Here is an 18,925-nt window from a genome sequence, read left to right on the forward strand (position 1 = left end):
GGTAATTATGAGATATTAAATACAGTTCCCTGTGCTATACAGTCGGTCATTGTTGTTTATTTATTTTAAATATAGTAGTGTATAATATGTTAATCCTGAACTCCTAATTTATCCCTCACATCTCCTCCACTCTTTAGTAACCATACATTTGTTTTCTGTGTCTGTGAGTCCATTTCTGTTCTGTAAGTAAGTTCATTTGTACCATTTTTTTAGATTCCACGTATAAGTGGTACATATTTGTCATTCTCTGACTTATTTCACTTAATATGATAATCTCTAGGTCCATCTATGTTGCTGCAAATGGCATTATTTCATTCTTTTTTATGGCTAAGTTATGTTCCAGTGTGTGTGTGTGTGTGTGTGTGTGTGTGTGTGTGTGTGTGTGTACACATACCACATTTTTATCCATTCATCTCTCAATGGACATTTAGGTTGCTTTCATGTCTTGGCTATTGTAAATAGTGCTGCTATGAACATTAGGGTACAAAAAATGCACCCACTTTAGCGTGTGGAGTGGAAAGAAGCTCAGGGTGACCTTGCCACTTGCTGACAGGAAAAGACGTCTGTCTGGTATCTGCATCTTTTTAGTCATGCAGAATTTATTGAAAAAGAAAAGAATGCTAAGAGTTGGGTAAGGGAATAGGGAAGACAGAGGGCATAGAAGAATGGGTAGCAGGGCATAGGAGAGAGAAGATATTTGAGCATCTTGCCCAACACTCAGGCAGAGGAAGATGTGATCAGTTGTTGAGTGAAGTAGAAACTAAATATAAATTGAGACCAGGAGGGTGATGGAGCAAGAAGCAAGCGCACAGTCTTCTAGATCTTGTTGCAGAAAGACTGGTTCTGACAGCATATAATTTGCATCCTGGTTCCGTGGGAGAAGAGGTTCATAGATGGGCACATGTTCTCACACCCTTGAACCATAAATTGAAGTTTTCCACCTGAAAGAAGCAGAGACAGTGTAGTGAGCAGAAAGCTTCCTCCTCTAGCCTTAGCCTCCATCCGTGGTCCCCAGAGTTGCCATGGAGGCACGGCCAAGTCCTCCAACTTGTATATTCTTTCTCTCCCTCCCCTTCCATCTGCATCTTCTGGGCCTTTCCTCAGATCAGTTGCCCACTCTGTCTAGTGAGAGGCCAGGTAAACCACAAGGGAAGTCAGGCATTGTGGTTCACGAGGTGGAAGTAACCAAGATCTCTTCCTTGTTTGGGGGATGAGGATTGAATGAAGGGTAGAGAGGTGTGGGAATACACTCAGACACATCTGGCAACCTGTGAACGCAGACTGGTGGGCCATTGTTTATTAGTTCATTCATTTATTCAGTATTTACTAAAGGCCTACCATGGGTTGGACATTGTGCCAAGTGCTAGGAGTACATAGTTATGAATAAGATAGAAACATTCCTGAGCTTACATTCAATGTCTCAACAGCTCAAGGGGCAACTCACACTTTTCTTTAATAGGAAGAGACAGCCAATCTCCCTGCCTCCTTTTAAGACATCTTAGACCTGCTGGGAAGGGCCTCTACCTTTCTCTAAGTAGCTGGAACTCTACTCTTAATTCCCGAAAGGATGAGGTTCTCATGAATCTCCAAGGTTCTGAGGAATCACAGCTTGGTCCCTCCTCAGGCCCCCGCCACCCTAACTGCTCCCATCAGTACTCAAGCTGGCTGATGTGTTCTCTGGCAAAGATTGGTCGTGAAGTCCCCATATACCTTCAAAGATCTTCTTTAACATGCACTGCTGGGAATTCTGAGTAGTGCAGACTCCCTCTCCACGAAGACATTTTCCTTGCTCATTCATAAAAGAGCATGTGTGGCAATTTAATGCCGGGCCTGAAAATTTAAGATAAGCCTGATGAAATAACCTTATGATCCAGGTGTGTAGCCTTGGGTCACACATCTGGGGAGGGATGATGGGCAACAAGTGGCGAGGGTACATTCCATTTCTTGGTTCTTGTTGGGGATGTGAAGGGTCTGTGTCTAAAAGACATATTCTTTTTCCCGTACCAGAGAACTCCTGCATTCTTACTACTTCGTCTGTGATTTTCATTGCTGATGAATCCCGCGTTTATCTCTCTAATACTGACTCTTAATTCATATGCCCGTGGCTTCCTGGACATGTATAATTAGATTCCCTTCTGTGGTGTCTAACTCAGTAGGAGCCAAGTAGAGCTCATGTGACTGACTCCCTTCCATACTCCCTGTACACTCCCACTTATCCACAAAGCACAAACATTTGTAGTAAAATTTGATTAATAAGCTCTGTTAGAATGCTCTAATGTTGCAAACCCTGTAAAGTGTCTGTGTCATTCTCCATTCTCAAGTTGACCTTCAACAAGGTTGATTTTTCACAAAGGGCATTCATACTCTTTGAAACGATTCCATATTGCTTCTCTTACTGTCTCCACTGCCAGTCCCCTAATTAAGGAAATAGAAAGTGGAAGGAATCTGGGCTTTGAAGTCGGACCTAAGTTTGAACCCAAAGTTTGCTACTTTCTAGCCAGTTGATGTTGGCCTCACTTCTCTCACCTGGAAATCTGGGACACTCTTACACAGTGGGTGAAACATGAAATGTTTGTGTCTGGTAGGTAATAACTTGAATCATGAAAACTTGGATCTTGTTTTCCTTCCTTGAACAACCGCTTTTCAGTAAAAGCCAAAGAATTGAAGTTGTTCTGGGAACTTATTTCCGGATCTAATAGACAAAAGTGTCTCCATGATTTACTTTCCACATTCAAACAAAGAAAAAACAAAGAGCTACCAAGTCCAGGACTAGACATCTCTTTACAGGGCTTGCAAAGCATTTGAGCATAGCTTGTTCAGAGGCAGATTTCGCATGAAGCTTACAGAGGTGGCCTCCGTGAGCCCCTTCCCAGGGAGCCACGGGCATCTGTATTCATAATTCCTTACGTAGAGTGAAGTTGGAGGGTCCGCTGGCATTTTGCATTTGTGTCCTTTTCTTAAAGAGGCCCCCCTGAATTGTTTAACCTTCAGGGCCCCACAAAACTTGGATCCTGACCCCTGGTATTATTGTAAATAAATGTAAAGAGTCTTTGGGGGAGCTGTTTGTGAAGTATCTGAGCCATTATTTCTTCTAAGCTCCTTAAAATGGATTTTCTTGATGTGTTACCTACTTCCCACCTGAAGTCAGGAACTGGCACCCATCCAAGTGTGGCTCACCTGAAACTGTGCTTGACGGTGGAAGGCCTGAAGGCTCTTCACCTGATGACTGCTCACCTGCGACCTGTTCACCTGAAGGCTGTTCACCCGAAGGCTGTTGACCTGAAGGCTGCTCACCTGCAGGCTTTTCAACTGAAGGCTGTTCACCTGAAGGTTGTTCACTGGAAGCGTGTTCACCTGAAGCGTGCTCGCCCGAAGCGTGTTCAGCCGCAGCTTGTTCACCTGAAGCGTGTTCAACGGCAGTGTGCTCACCCGAAGCGTGTTCAACTGCAGCATGCTCGCTAAAGGCGTCCTCACCTGAAGCAGTCTTGTACAAAGCCTCACATTCTGAAAGATTTGCAAGTGAAAGTAATCACCTGAAAGTTGCTGAACTGAAGCTTGATGATCCAGAGAGCCAGGAAGCTCATCAGGTTGACCTGATGATCCTGGGATGGAGAAGTAACAAAAGGAGAGACAGTGAAGGTGAGAGAGGATGTCAGGGTAAAGAGTACTTTCCTATGGAGTAAGGTTGTGGGATTCCTAGGCTTCCTGGGGACCTAGATCAAGCACTTGAAGATGTTGCAGATGTTGGAGGAAGTCAAACAATTACCTGAGAGACCATGGAGGACAGAGGTGTTAACGAAACACACAAAAGACCACCTCTGTGATTGAAGGGAAGAGTTTTAAGATCCATAATATTTATGCGGATCTGTGTGTACTGAGTGGGCACAGAGGGGCCCACTCACCTAGCACCAAAAGCACTTGTGCATCCCGGACAAAGCCAGCATGAGGACATCGATGTATCATCATTCATGTAATCAGAATTTCACCACTAGCCTCCCTCCAGTTCCTCTATGGATGAAAGGTAAGAATGGAGATACCGGAGGGAGAGAGAAAGCAAGCTGTTTCAATAACGGAGTAATTCTAGCTGAAACTGAGAGTGGAAGGTTTTACACTTTGAATAAGACACATTTTAAATGGGAGATGACAAGTATCTAATGAAAGCACAAAAATTATCACAAGGGATGAAGACCTACCTTTATTTGGCAAGTTCACATTCTTTCCCACAATCAGTCCCCAGCCCACGTGGGTTGGAGACTCAAAGCCAAGTTGCTATTGATTATTAAGATAAAAACATTTGCTCCTGTATCTTTGAACTGAGATTCCTTGTGACATACCACTTACACCTGCGTCATGGAGTCGTCGTGATTATTCAGCAAGGTAAGTTGTGAAGCACCTAGTCCATTGCTTAAGTGCTCGATTAATTTTAGTCTTTCCTCTTCCCCACCTTGCACTTGGAATTACAAATTTCATAGCTGATCGTTCTCTTCTGACCACTCTCTTATACCTTTAATCCATCTCATCAATGACTGTCAGACAAATATTCCTTAAGATAAATTTTATTTTATTAAGTGTAGCATCAAACAATTTGATTGACTCTGAGTGACTGATTTAGACTGAATAACCTACAAGAGGGTGGTGAATGACGATAATGACTAAGTTATTAATCCTAGACAAAAATTGAGAGGAATCCAGGCTCTTTGAGGCCTAAGGCCCCAAAGTACTCTAGGTCTGAAGTCCTTATAATCACAGTCCTTACAACCCTCTGAAAGCCTGGGATTAGAATATGTTGATACAGGAAAGGTAAGATTGGCTAAGGCTTTTAGGAGTTTTTTATTTTAAAAAGTTGTTACAGAAATACTATCTGCTTGACTGATTCATCAAAAATCTCAGAAGTTTTTATAAAGAGATTTTATAAAGAGATTTCTGATACCAAAAGGAGGCTTGAAAGCACACTGATTTCTTAGTCATTCTTATAGTTTATTTCACCAAGTGGCTGGCACCTACCACTGTCTGGCAGGAATGTACCTACATTTCTGAGTCAACTTTTAAAAGTCTAAGAAAGCAAAAGACCAAATCTGAGAACCAACATCACAGAAGACATTTGTCATTTAACTGACGGCTCAGAGCTCATGGCCTCTCACTTCTTCTGTAGGAGCTGGGGGAGCACAGCCCACCATGAACAGGGATCCTGAAAGAGGAAATAGAGAACGGGATAGAGGGACCATAGCCATGAAGGCGAGCCGGTCGGGTCTCTGTCCCACAGCCGTGCTGTGTTTAGCGGTGACTTTCTGGGCTTAACCCATTCCCATCTCCTTGTCTCTCTCCTTGCTACAACAAACAAGGATCCCTGACACTCAGTTCACTCGGAAAGACCTACACTGGACTCCTGCAGAACCCCTAGACCTACCTTCTTGTTCCACAGAGCATCAGATACAAATGTTGAGTGGCTGAAAGAAGTAAGAATGATACTGCGCCAAGTCAGTCTCTGATGGTGAAGCTGTAACTGGGAGCAATCAGCTGCTTCTGCAGCTCTCAGAGCTGAACTTGCTTAGCTGTTCCTAATTCTGAGTCAGACTGATTTGAGTAACCAAGATACTGGCCTTCCTTCAAGGGCTGAAGCACCTTAAAGAGGCCTGTTAAATGTCCCCCAAGAGCCAAGAGAGAGGACTCACCTCTGGCAGATCCAAGCAGATAAAGACTCACTAGTAAGAGAAACATCTTCATCTGGAATTTGGGAAAGAGGGGCCCCTGGTGTGGGGTACCCAGGAGCCGTGAAGCATACGTGAGCAGAAGCTCCCACTGCTGAGCCACAGCGTCTGGGGATTCTAGAACCTCAGAAACAATCCGTGCTTCCTCACAATGGGTTGTGCTCTGAGGCCCGTATGTCACCTGCTCAGGCAGGCTGGCCCGCTAACAACCCTGGCAAGTTGGACCTGTTAAGCTAATTTGACATGTGTGTGGTGGTGTACTGGGGCTCTCTGCCCTATCTTTAAAAAAATCTTATTACCAAAATAAGGTATATTCTTTGTAATACGTTTTAAAAAGCTATCTACTCTCTTTGAAAAGTGTTCTTGACAGTGAGGAGTGATTAGCTGGTTATTTTCTGTCTGGCTCTCCAAATCAGCCCTTTTTATACCCCAGAAGGCAGACCTCTATTGACTTGATCATCCGAGTGCTGGTTGGGTTTGGCTTCAGATTGTGTTTAGCCGATGGGATTCTGGAGAAGGAAACACACACACACACACACACACACACACACACAAACACACACCCACAAACACAAACACAGATTGAGATCGATGTATTTATTCCTCCTAATACCGTTCTGCCACAGTTCTGACACTGGCTCAGTCTTTACATGATGGTTTCTGTTGAGTGTCCTCTTTTCCATGGCTCTGCCTCTCAACCAGGCTACGGTAACATGTTTTCCTTCCCTTGCCCTCTTAGTCCTAGGGTGATGATGGTTTCTTCCTGTTGCTAAAACCTAGATGCCCCAACTTTTAAAAAATTCTTTAACCCTGCCCGCTTCTGTAAATAGCCTTTTCATAAAGGCTGGCACCAAATCATGGTTTTGGCAGGAAACAGATGGCAAACTCACATGGGTAACTGAGGAGAATTTACATGATATTGGTACAGAATAGGGATCTACATGGGATGCTTGAAAGCTGTACCTTGAGCTGTAACTTCTATCAAGGGGGTAGCCAAGCTAAGATGGATGCAGTGAAGCATCCACCTGGTATTAAGCTAGGACTTTGGAAGGACTGGGTGACAGAGATATCCCAGCCCCCATCTACCTCTTCCCTGCTCACCTCTCTTGGACCACTTTGTTACATGTACCACTGAATGCTGGATCTAAAATAGTTTTATTTGTCACTCTAATAATTATTGGTTTAATGTGTTTCCTCCATTGGACTCTAAGCTCCTTGAAAGAGGGGTCCTTGTGTGTCTTGATCACTGTTGTATCCCCACTATGTAACAGCAGGTTTGTCACATAATAGGTGCTTAATCAATTCTTCCTGAATGAAGGAATGAATGAATTGCCTTTTCTGGGCCTCTCTCTGTCTCATGGAGGAAAGTCTATAGAGAGCCCCTAGGGTGGGCTGGCTGAAGACTGGGTCAGCTGGAGAAAGCAGGACCACAGGGGTCCAAAGTTGCAGAGGCCTGTCCTACTTGGCTTGAGTTGGAGGCGAAAACGAGGATTTCCAGGTCTGTGGCTGGGCTCCTTTGGGGTAGAGGACAGTGTGACAGGGCACACTTTCAATGGTTCCTTTCCTTCATGTGGAGTGAGTTAGGAGAAGCAGCTGAGATCACACCGGCTCCAACTTTTGTTGTTAGAAGCAGTGGAAAGTAGGGGAAAGGAAGAGGTGTTCTCTATCCCACCCACCAGTTTAAAGTTTGCCAGCAGCCCTCTTTGCAACTGTCAGAACATTCTGGTATAGCCCTGCCTCACTCCTCTCCAGAAGTGACAGTATTGAAAAATAAGACCTTAAAGCCTGAATGCTCTCTCTTTAAACTTCATCCTCCAACTTCTTCCTTCCTCTTTTCTTAAGGTTGGCTTTGCAGGACTAGATCTCAGTCCCACCCAGGCGGGCTCTTGCTGGGCTCTCCTGCAGAAACTGTCTCCCTGTGTCCAGCAGTCCAGTGCTCGAGTCCAACCTGTGAGTCTCTCAGGCCACTGTATAAGAAAACATGCGGTGATGGAGAACTCACTGTGGAACCTGAACAGCTCCGGAGCTGAGATACCTAGAGGCATTCCAGTCTGCGCTTCCCTCCTCTGCTGACCTCTTAAATCCTAGATGAGTTAATGTTCCTATTTCTAATGCCCCTAAATGACCCGAAGGACTAGCTAGCTCAGCCCCAACTCACAGATGAACTGATTTACAAAACACAGACTTACAGACACAGAAAACAACCTTACGGTTACTGGGCCGGGGGGGTGAAGGTAAAAATTAATTCTTAACTCTTCACACACTCCCTGGGAAGTCTTAATCCATGTCAGTCACCACCTACCAATTGAAGACTCCCCGAATCCAGCAGCCTGACCTACCGATTCCTCTCTTTTTAGTTCAGACCCATATATCCAGCTACCAAGGGGACATTTCTACTTGGGTATTCCAGAACACCCGAAACTGCATGTGTGATCCTGAATTCATCATCTGTACTCCAGCTCTGTTCCTAGGACCTTTAGCTTGTTACAGGCACACCTCATTTTATTGTGCTTCTTAGATAGTGCATTTTAAAAATATTTTTATTGACATATAGTCAGTTTACAATGTTGTGTTGATTTCTGGTGTACAGAACAATGCTTCAGTCACATAGGAACATATGTATATTTTGGCTTAAAAGTTCATTTTTCTTCTGATTTTAAAAGACTCTGACATTTTTGTGGGTCTCTAACAGCACTGTGGGTTCTAAGCACTATGGCTACTGTTATCTAACGGATAATGGTCTGAGGATAGGGGTGGGCAAAGTGTTCTCCCGACCCTCTGATTCTAAGGATGCTGACTGAGCAGAGTACAAACATGAGTTTTCCCAGATATGGGCCCTTAACACTTCTGAGGAAATACTTCTCACTTAAGTTTTATGATGGTTCAGTTTCCATTGCAGTGAATGCCGAGATTTTTTTTTTTTTTTTGGTTGTTCAAGACAGGAGGTTTTAATTTCTTTTTCAGAGTTAGTAAAAGACCACTGCATCAGGAATATATGACTTCCTGACTCCAGTGTGTAGTATATTGCATTTACACAACAAAACAATATTTTACTTCTAAAATAACACTTTAAAAATTGTTATGCACTTGACATGTGTCTTTATTAATTTTATTCTAAAAGTACATGTGAAATGTTCTGCATCAGGGGTAGTTTTTAATTAATTACCTTATGGTAAGGAATAAGTGGGTGGTCCCCCCTTGCTCTAGTCGTTACTCTTGGGGTGATGCAATAAAAGTGGAAAAATCTTCTACACAAGTGGCTGCACATTCCATAGGCAAAAGTGGGAGAAAATGGATTTGGGGCTACTTATACACAAGAGAAAGACAGCTGTCCTCAGCCTTTCCTGAAAGGAGGGAGAAAAACTTTTGCTCCTTGGAGATTCCTGGATTCTCACTGCAACTCGCTGCTATGGAAATAAAACATCTCCAAGGGCAATCATATATCTGAGGCTTTTACAACTTGGAAGTGTCTCCCAGGCTCCAGGCCACATTATTGCCTGAACATAAATGCCCTCAAGGGTACGAGTGCCCCGGTCTGCCTGGCCACCTGGAGCTTAACCTACGGCCCAGGTTCAGGCAGTAGTTACTCGGCCCTTTCAGAGAGATAAGAGAATCTTACTGCTTATTATTCCCCCAAATCAGAGCAATTAAGTAGACAATTCTAATTCTTTTGGTTTGTGAAAAGTGGAATGTTTCCAGGGGCAGTGAGAGCACACCTTTTTTTTTTTTTTTAAATCTTTAAACTGTATACATTTCCTTATCCCAAGAGGATGGACCTTTTATAGGAACACTAAGAAATCTAGGGAATATTTATTTCCTAGCAACAGATTAAAAATCATTTATAATATATGCAAGAAACAAAAAAATTACTTTTTTTTTTCTTTCAGCATCTTTCACTGTGTAATTGGGATGCATTTTATACACGGCACATGTTATTTGGTAGAAATCTCTCTCTTAGTCTGGAGAAAAACCCAGAGGATAAGATGGTGTTTACCAACTGCTGCCCACCCCCAGCCCTCCCAGGCTGTCTATGGGGGAATGCCATTATTTCACCTTCGTTTTTGAAAGATGAACTTTGTGAATGTAGAATTCTTGGTTGATAGGTTTTTTTCCTTTCAGCAGTTTGAATCTGTCACCCCACCGCTTCTGGCCTCCATTATTTCTGAGGAGAAACCAGCTTTTAATCTTATTGAGGGAATCTTTTGTATGTCACGAGTCACTTTTTTCTTGCTGCTTACAAGATTTTTTTTTTTTTTGTCTTTTAACATTTTTACTGTGGTATATTAGGTATAAATCTCTTCGTGTTTATCCTACTAAGAATTTGTTGAACTTTTTGGATAATATATCAGTCAGGGCTCCCCAGGGAAACAGGACTAGTCATATAATTACGTATTTGTTAACTGTGACATTTGGGTGTCTCACAGAAAGTTTCCTTTCCCCACTCCCCCCAGCTTTATGAAGGTATAACTGGCAATAAAAATTATGTATATTTAAAAGGTACAATGTGATGATTTCATATATGTGTATATTGTGAAATGATTACCACAATCAAGCTAATTAAAACATCTATCTTATATAGTTATCTTTGTGTATGTGTGTGGGGGGGTAAGAAAACTTAAGATCTACTCTCTTAGCAAATTTCAAGTATACAATACAATTTTATTAACTATAGTCACCATGCTGCACAGTAGATCTCTAAAACTTAGTCACGTTACAATGAAATTTGTACCCTTTGACCAACATCTGTTGCTGAAAAACTGGCCTCTGTACCCTGATAGCAGAATTGAGTTAGAGGCAGAGTTTTGGGGAAATCAGAAAGAACCACTTTATTGCTTTGCCAGGCAAAGGGAGTCACAGCCGGCTAGTGCCTTAAAGGCTGTGAGCCTGTCTTGGGGTAAGGGTCCTGGGGTTCGATAGAAAAATGGGAGCAGGAGGGTGATAGCAATCAGGGTGTGAGCAGGGGCTACATTCCTTTCATCTTAATAAGAACTTGCTGTTGTTACGGAGGAATTTAGGAGGTTCTGCCCATTTTCTGGAGGTTCAGTCCGTGATCTTCTTTCAAGACCTCTAGGGTAAAAGGATAAGTTATTCTAAGGAAAGAGTGCACAGGGTGGGGAGCGTGTCAGTCACAAGATCAGTTTAGCTAGAGGCACAGGCCTGAGTCACTCAGGAGCCACCTCAGTTTTCTAGTCTTTCACATCTCCCTCTTGACTCCTTCCACCCCCCAATCACAGGCAGTTTTTACTGGCTGTTTTTTCCCCCTTCCTGTGTATGGGTCATACTTTCCTGTTTCTTTGCATGTCTCATAATTTTGGGTTGAAACCTGAACATTTTAGGTAAATTATTATAGCAACTCTGGATACTGATTCCTGCTCTTTCACGTCACCTCCCAGGGCTTCTTGTCATTTTGTTTGTTTAGTGACTTGGCTGGACAATTTCAGTGACATCTATTTCCCCTGCAGCGTGACACCTCTGATGTCACCTCTCGGAGGGCACAGGCGTGTGCAGGGTCGCAGTCACCCTGAGATGAGAGTGGATGACCAAGGCTCTTTGGGAACATCTGTCTCCCTGATGCTCTGTTAACCTGTCAGCCTCCATTGGTATCACACCAAGCTGTGTGCTCCATGCATAACTGGCTGATGGCTCTGTGAGCAATGCCCTGAGATAATGAAAAGCTTCATAATCTGATGCGATTAATTTCAGGCCCTTTTGCAAAGGTCATTTTTCCAGCCAGGCTTTCATATTTGTTCTGCCCCCAGTAGGATTTTTCTTAGATGAGTCTTTCTCCAGTTGTCTCTGGTAAACTAGCTAACCTACAGTTTAACGTGTTGCTCTCAGGGAGATAAGCTCCTCCGTTTTAACTGCTTACTACCCTGTGTTGTTTATGACGGTGCCCTTATTCATGAGTGCCCCCACACTCTGTTTAGAATAAAGTTCGCTCCTTTGGGAGAACTTCAGATTCTTCCATCCTTATGGACTGCCCCTCTCCCTTGGCAAAATCTCTAAGCCATTTCCCAAGAGCTTGTGGAGGGGCAGGGGCCTACTTAGCCGAGCTACATCCAAGCAAGGTACTGCCCAGGGGTGGTAGCCTTTGGCCTTCTTGTCTTGCATTTCTTGGAATGGAATCCCTGCCATAAAGTGAGCTGGGGTAATTGGGACTCAGCATTATCAGCCTGCCATACCAGGGTTAGAGGCTCTGCTTTCTGGGTGGGGGCTAGGTGGGGGAGGGACCCACCTGTCTTGGCCACATTTGCAGGAATTTAGCTTCTGCAACTTGGAGCTGGGGTGCTTGAGGAATGCTAATGGTCTAAACCTCCCAGTGAGATGCCACATCCCTTAAGTGGGAGGAGGGGGGAAAGTACCCCATTTCCTCAGCCATACCAACAGAGAGTGGAGTTTCTTTCATGCTGAGCTGGGAGGGAGAGGGAGGAAGAGAGCAAGTTGTGGTTCAGGTGCTGCAGATCCTCATTGTTCTTACTGAGATTTTCTTGGGGAAATATTCCTTGATTTACTGTATGCCCTTAGGACAATTTCTAGAGAGTTAAAATGATCATTTAAAAAAATCTGTTTTCCCAGTTATAGTGGTTTCATTGGGTGGGGTGGAGTTGGGTCTGCAGATCTCCTCCTGACACCATTCTGGAAAGGGAGTTCTCCACTGGCTGTAATGTAGCATCCAGAACAGACAATTCTACTTAAAAAGAAATAGTGAGATGAAAAAATGACGACAACTATGGGTTGCTTGTAGCATACATCTCGAAGATTTGGGGAGAAACGCTCCACTTTGCTCCTGTTTGCCAAAACATGACAAAACAAATGCAGATGTGTTTCATTTCCAAGAAAGGAGGCAATACTACCATTAAAATCTCTTTGTGTCTGAGCTGTACTTTACCAAATTCTAAGCATGTGTTTATTTCCCTAGGCTTATTTTAAAAAGAGAGTAGCCTTAGTTGGAGAATCTTTAGTCACACCATCCCTCTAGTAGCGCTCTTTAGTATGGCAAACCTCTTTACATGGTGAAACTTCACTAACTCGATTGAACTCCCCAAATCCTTGGGCGATATAATCAGACTCTAGCCTTCCACGTTACAGCTGTGAAAAGAGCCAGTTCTTACATAACTTGGCTCCCTCAGCAGGGCCAGTAAAGGTGAGTAGGGCCAGTAATGCTGGAAGGAATGCAGGGCCCAGGTTCCTTCAGGCACCCTGTTTGCTGAAGGAAGTGCAGTCCTCTGTCTGGGCGGCCACTGGCTGCTCCTCCCAGCCTGGATTTATAAGTCTGGGATCTCAGAGGCTCTTGAGGACTGTGGTTCTGTCCTGCCTCTTGCAAATCCTTGGAGCTGGGACGGAATCCAGAGATGGGTAAGAGCCTCCTGCTGCTGCTGGTGGTCCTGTCCTTGCTGCTGGGCTCCCTGCAAGGTGAGTCCCTGGGGCAGGAAGGCAGTGGGGACTAAGGAGAATCTGTATGAGTGGCAGGTTATGTTTCCAGGTGTCACCTGTTTTGACTCTACGTCTCCCTGCCTTGACATTGGAATGTCCAACAGATAAGACTACCATATACATTATGATTTAAGAGGGTCATTTTGCTTTTCTGGGGATACAGTAATATCTTTCTGCTTCAGAGTCTCTTGATTTCAACTGCTTTAAACATTTTTGAAAGCTGAAGTGCTTGGGTACTCCATTTGTTGAATGCTTTAAGATTTCAAACTGCTGGGGTTATCCTGCAGAAACAGGATGGACCCTCACCCAAAATTCGGTTCAGCTGTCAAGACTGGTGATGCCACACATGTACCAGGAGGGAATGAAAAGGTTTATTACTTACCTAATGAGGCTTTCTTGGGAGAGCAGGGCTTACTGTCAAGCTGGTCTCAAAATGGCTTGAGGGAGCTGAGAAAGGAGACAGTCTTGAATTTACACGGCAGTGAGGGAGAGCGGCAGGGCGAGGCTCCTTCCTGCAGGCCGGGGCGTGTGTGGTTTGAAACTCCCACCAGTGGTGAAGGAGGGGGCTCCTGGCGCCCAGATATAGGGGGAAAGGGGAGAGACTTCAAGGCTGTCGGCTGTGAAACATCAGAAAATGAAGTTAGACACTATACTACACGACCAAAATGCAACCAATTTGGGGGGCTTTTTAGCAAGAACAAAAAACAAAGTGTGGAACACGGGCTGGAGCGCCCACGGCAACCGGGAGGTCTCCTCTGCCGGCCGCCTGCCGCCGCTCCAGCCGGGATGCGCCGCCGCGTTCCCGCGGCCGCCGCTCCCCTCGCCGTCGGCACACGGCACACACACCGCGGCGAAGCGAGAGAAGTCCTTCAACCAAAGCCCGGCCGAGTGGAGGCTCTTCATCTACAGTCCGACCACTGGGGAGTTCCTGGGCGCACCGCCAAGAGCTGCGGCTTGATCTTGCTCTTCTCTGTAACCTTTTATGGGTTCCTGGCTGCACTCTTTTAATTCACAATGTGGGTTATGCTTTAGACCCTGAATGATGAGGTTCCAAAATACCATGACCAGATTCCTAGTCCAGGACTTATGGTTTTTCCAAAACCAATGACTGCGTTGGATTAATCATTCAGCAGGTCTGATCCACAGTCCTGTCAAGGGTACATTGATGACCTTAAGAAGTTCCTAAAGCCATATGACTTAGAACAGAAGAATCTCACAGTTTGTCCTGATGGAGCACTGTTTGAACAGAAGGGTCCAGTTAATGTTGCAAGTCAATTTCCTCTTGTCTTACTTGAAGCATGTGATGGTGTGGATGACCCTGAGTTTGGCTACTCCAGAGGAAACCCTTGTATTCTTGTGAAAATGAACAGAATAATTGGATTAAAGCCTCAAGGAGAACCAAGGATAGAATGTATTTTGAAGAGTGAAAACACAGCAGTTCTAGCCACTTATCCTTCCAATAGAAAGATAGACTTAAAATATTTTCCGTATTATGGAAAGAAACTGCATGTGAATTATCTACAGCCATTACAGTAGTATTCCACTGTATAAATATAAAACAACTTCTTTATCCAGTCATCTATTGATGGACATTTAGGTTGTCTCTATGTCTTGGCTATTGTATACATAGTGCTGCTATGAACATTAGGGTGCATGTATCTTTTCGGATTAGCATTCCCTCCAGATACATACTCAGAAGTTGGATTGCTGGGTCATGTGGTAAGTCTATTTTTAGTTTTTTGAGGAATCTCCATACTGTTTTCCATTATGGCTGCACCAAACTACATTCCCACCAGCAGTGCAGGAGGGTTCCCTTTTCTCCACAGCCTCTCCAGCATTTATCATTCGTGGACTTTTGAATGATGGCCATTCTGACTGGTGTGAGGTGATACCTCATTATAGTTTTGATTTGCATTTCTCTGATAATTAGTGATATTGAGCATTTTTTCATGCGCCTATTGGCCATTTGTATGTCTTCATTGGAGAATTGCTTGTTTAGGTCTTCTGTCTGTTTTTGGATTGGGTTGTTTGGTTTTTGTTATTAAGTTTTATGAGCTGTTTATATATTCTGGAGATTAAGCCTTTGTCAGTCACATCATATGCAAATACTTTCTCCCATTCTGTAGGTTGTCATTTTCTTTTGCTTATGGTTTCCTTTGCTATACAAAAGCTTATAAGTTTAATTAGGTCCATACTTGACCTTTAATTTCTCGTGTCTTACATTGACTCGGTTGACTGGTGGCTTTATTCTCAACTTCCTCTTTCTGCTACCTCTTTCCCGGGCTTCTGTTACTCTCTCCTTCTTTAAAATCTACTGTCTGCACATCTGCTAGAGTGTACTTGCAAAACAGAAACCAGTTAATGTCACTCCCTATTTAAAAACCTCTAGTGGCCTCCTCCAACTTTGAATAAAATCCCAATTCTTATGATGGCTTAACCTGTGTTGTACAAATAAGAAATAAACCAACCTACATATGTAATTTTAAATTTTCTGGTAGGCATATTTTAAAAAATAAGGAATGTGTAAAATCAATTTTAATAATAGTCTTTAACCCAGTATATCTAAAATATTATCATTTCAGCATGTAATCAACATCAAAGTTACTGATGAACAATTTAAAATTTTTATTTTTTGTGCTAAGTGTTTGAAACTCACTTAGAGCCCATGTCTTTGGACTGCTTGCATTTCACAGGCTCGATAGCCACCTATGGCCTGTGGCGACCGTGTTGGAAGACGCAGGTGTAAGAAGATCCATCCTTACAGTCTGGTCCATGCTGGCCTCTTTACTCCCACTTTATCATATTCTCACTGTTTTCCACTTTACCTGTGCTTTTCTTTTTGTTTCTCAAACTGGCCAAGCTAATTCCATCTCAGAACCTTTCTTTGCACTTGCCCTGGAACCAGTTTCCCAACTTCTCCCAGTCAAGTAGTCAACTTTTTAAAAAATTATTCTGATTTGAGCTTACATAACCCCTCGGAAAATATTTTTGCCTCCCCACTGCCTCACCACACCCTCTCTGCGGCGTTTCCTCAGCCTCATCGTCTTCACAAGTCAGCAGGACCTGAAATAACCTTTCTTATTTCTTCATTGTCAGTCATTTCCCCCATTTATTTGTTTAGTGTTTAATTAAGTGGAATGGATGTTTCACGGCTCCCTTCAGCGCTCTGTTCCCAGCCCAACACCTGGAATAGTGCCTTGCACACATCAGGTGCTCACTGTTGAACAGCGTAGGGGCTGCTGGGTGCTTATCCCAAGGAGGAGTCAGGAGCTGCAGCTCCAGGGCAAGTATTTGTCCCTCCCTCCCGCCCTCCCTTCTCCCTTCAGTCTCCCCCTAGCTCACCTCACTCTCATCCCATCTTCTCTTTTACTTCCCATCTTGCCTCCTCCCACCCCTCTCTCTCCCCTCCCTGCCTCCTTCAGCTCTCCTTATAGGCTGAGTCCCGGGGTCCTCCTCCGAGTCCTACTCCTCAGATGAAAGGGGAGAGTGGATGGAGCGAGCCAGCTCTGTATGAAGGAGGACGGGGGAGGGGGGCCTCATGAAGCTGCGGCAAGGAAAGAGCAGGGCTGGGCAGCGCCAACTCCTCACACAACTCCAGCAGCCGCCTGTTCTGCCTCTGCAGATGCCATTCACGCGGAGCATGTTTTCAGTGGTGTCTCCTGGGCTGGGTGTGGTAGCCAGCTGGCAAGTGGGGTCAGCAGGGCTGCAGTGAAGGACTTGACCTTCCTCCAGCAGCACAGCCCATTCCTGGGAGGACAGGAAGAGCCATCCATGCTCAGGTGCAGATCCTGTGCCTAGCGGTGCACACGCCAAGCACATTCTTCAGGCGGTGGGAACTGGTCCACGTCCAGGCCACACCTGGCTCAGAGGTGCGCTCTGTCTCCTGACCAGTGGGGAGGTTGGGCTGGAAGAGCCTCACTATGCTGGTTTGACTTTCCAGCTCTACAGTGTTTCCAGTGTGAACGATTCAATGCCAGTGGGGTCTGTGAGACTGGAGAAAACTTCTGCCAGACTCAAGGCAGCGAGGAGTGCTTCCTGAAGAAGGTCTACGAAGGTAGGTGGGGCCTGAGGTCTCCTGGGTGACCTTTGCCTGAGGTTAGAGGCTGGCAGTGGGTGTTGAGGGTGGTGGTGATGGGGGTAGAATGAACCTCTCCACGTGGGACCCCATGAGAGCTTGGGCCCCAAGGACAAGGCGGGGTGGCTGTAGGACTCAGGGAGGTGGCCTCTCAGGAGCCCTGGGAGTAGGAGCAGCATAGAAAAGGGGTAGTTTTCTTCTTTTAACCTGAACTAATGAAGCAGTATCATCTCATTCTGGTACTGGGCTCCAAGTGGCCCTTAACTGGGATGGTGACCTGTAACTGAAGTAGGGGTCTTTTGTTTAGCTCCTGAGGGTGACTAGAATTGGGCTGCTGAAATTCCCCTGAGTGGGACCTGACTGTGATGGGGTTTGGGGAACTAGGGACAGAGGTTGGGGGAGAGGAAGGAGGAGCGGGAGGAGGGCAGTGTTTGTTCATCCTCTCGTGTGTGTTTTTTGAGGGGAGCTGATTGAGCAAAGTTTGCAGAGCTATCCTAGGAGATCCCACTAGGGGGCCCCACCTCCAGCATCTCAATCCCAGGAGGCAGATATTTACCAAGAGCATGAGTCCTCCATGGAAAGTGCTGTTTTCCCCTCATTCCTTGATTAGTTTGTTGATGCACTGGTCCTCGGATTTATTCTGGAATATTTATTGAGCTGCACCCCAGGACATGCTGGACCCCACACCCACAGGCCTGCAACCTGGGTTCTGGGTCCTCACTTGCCCTCTTCTCTGCCTCTCTCCAGGTGACACCGTTTCCTATGGATACCAGGGTTGTAGCAGCCTATGTATTCCCATGAAGCTCTTTAATCGCATCACTACTGTGGAGTTTAAATGCTGCCATGACTCACCTCTCTGCAACAAGTTCTAAAGACAGCGCCCAGCTTTTGCCCTGATCTGGTGGCTAAAGCTAACTGAGCATCTCTTTCTGCTACCACAGTCTCTGAGACTCTGTGATCTGAATACAGGTCCCCTGTGAGAAGCAGCCTCAGTCTCATTTTGTTTTCAGGCCCCATGTCCTTCCCTTCATTGTGAAATGCCCTCAAGATGGTCTTTAAAACCAAACTGGAGTGAAAAAGTGGTGGGCATAGTGAGGTCCAAGGGTACTTTTTCTGGCTCTAATCTTCAGTCGCATTGATTGCTGCTTAAAAAGGCAGTGTCTGGGGAAGACTATGAAATTGTGATTGTGTGTGTTCCGGAAGAAGGTGCTGAAGGAGAAGGGAGAATCTTCAAAAGCTGAAAATGGTGGGAGTGTGAGGGGGTCCACAAATGATATGTTAGTTGAGTGAGCTAGGTGTTGTGACACAAATCTCTGAAGTTATTGGTGGCTTAAATCAGTAAAAAATGGAGGCACTTATGACAAAGTGATCTAACACAGAAGTGGAACTTACACCTGTCCACCTCCAAATGCAGCATAGACTTTGGGCTAGGAAGGGCTTGTGAGCATTATGGCCACCGAAAAAGAGAGATCTGTGGTCTGCGGTAGGCCACAGACAAGGCTGCCTAGGAAGGGGAAGAAAGGAGGAAGAGGAGGAGGAAGGAGATTAAGGGGCAGCAAAGTCTATCTGCCAGTCTAGCTTCTGGAGCAGCAGAGATGTTAGCAACTGTCTGCAAAGGGGAGTCACTGGATTGTTCAGAATTTCTACTGGAAAATTGGGACCTTAGAAGTTTTCAGAGGGAACTAACAGATGGAGGGATTCCTGAAGA

At 44.9% G+C, this 18,925-nt stretch overlaps 2 protein-coding genes and 1 pseudogene across 3 annotated transcripts; 2 read left to right on the top strand and 1 right to left on the bottom strand.

Moving 5' to 3' along the window:
- Positions 1 to 709: 709 nt before the first annotated feature.
- Positions 710 to 5,724, bottom strand: ACRV1 (acrosomal vesicle protein 1). Of its 2 annotated transcripts, none has more exons than XM_010986483.3 (5): positions 5,673 to 5,724; positions 3,534 to 3,602; positions 3,178 to 3,399; positions 1,711 to 1,830; positions 710 to 941 (listed from the first exon to the last, which is right to left on the bottom strand). In XM_010986483.3, the coding sequence occupies exons 1-5, from the start codon at positions 5,722 to 5,724 to the stop codon at positions 817 to 819; spliced, it is 588 nt and encodes a 195-aa protein (XP_010984785.1). In that variant the 3' UTR covers positions 710 to 816. The 2 variants fall into 2 exon arrangements, with proteins under 2 accessions (XP_010984785.1, XP_010984784.1); XM_010986482.3 differs by having other exon boundaries at positions 3,178 to 3,474.
- Positions 5,725 to 13,060: 7,336 nt separating this feature from the next.
- LOC105094511 (protein PIP-1-like) lies at positions 13,061 to 18,097 on the top strand. The gene is made up of 3 exons (XM_064482262.1): positions 13,061 to 13,121; positions 17,083 to 17,196; positions 17,965 to 18,097. The coding sequence occupies exons 1-3, from the start codon at positions 13,061 to 13,063 to the stop codon at positions 18,087 to 18,089; spliced, it is 300 nt and encodes a 99-aa protein (XP_064338332.1). The 3' UTR covers positions 18,090 to 18,097.
- LOC135318422 (sodium/potassium-transporting ATPase subunit beta-3-like) lies at positions 13,777 to 14,678 on the top strand (annotated as a pseudogene).
- Positions 18,098 to 18,925: the final 828 nt, after the last annotated feature.

This window comes from Camelus dromedarius, chromosome 34 (genome assembly GCF_036321535.1).
Source record: "Camelus dromedarius isolate mCamDro1 chromosome 34, mCamDro1.pat, whole genome shotgun sequence".
In the NCBI taxonomy this organism is placed as follows: domain Eukaryota; kingdom Metazoa; phylum Chordata; class Mammalia; order Artiodactyla; family Camelidae; genus Camelus; species Camelus dromedarius.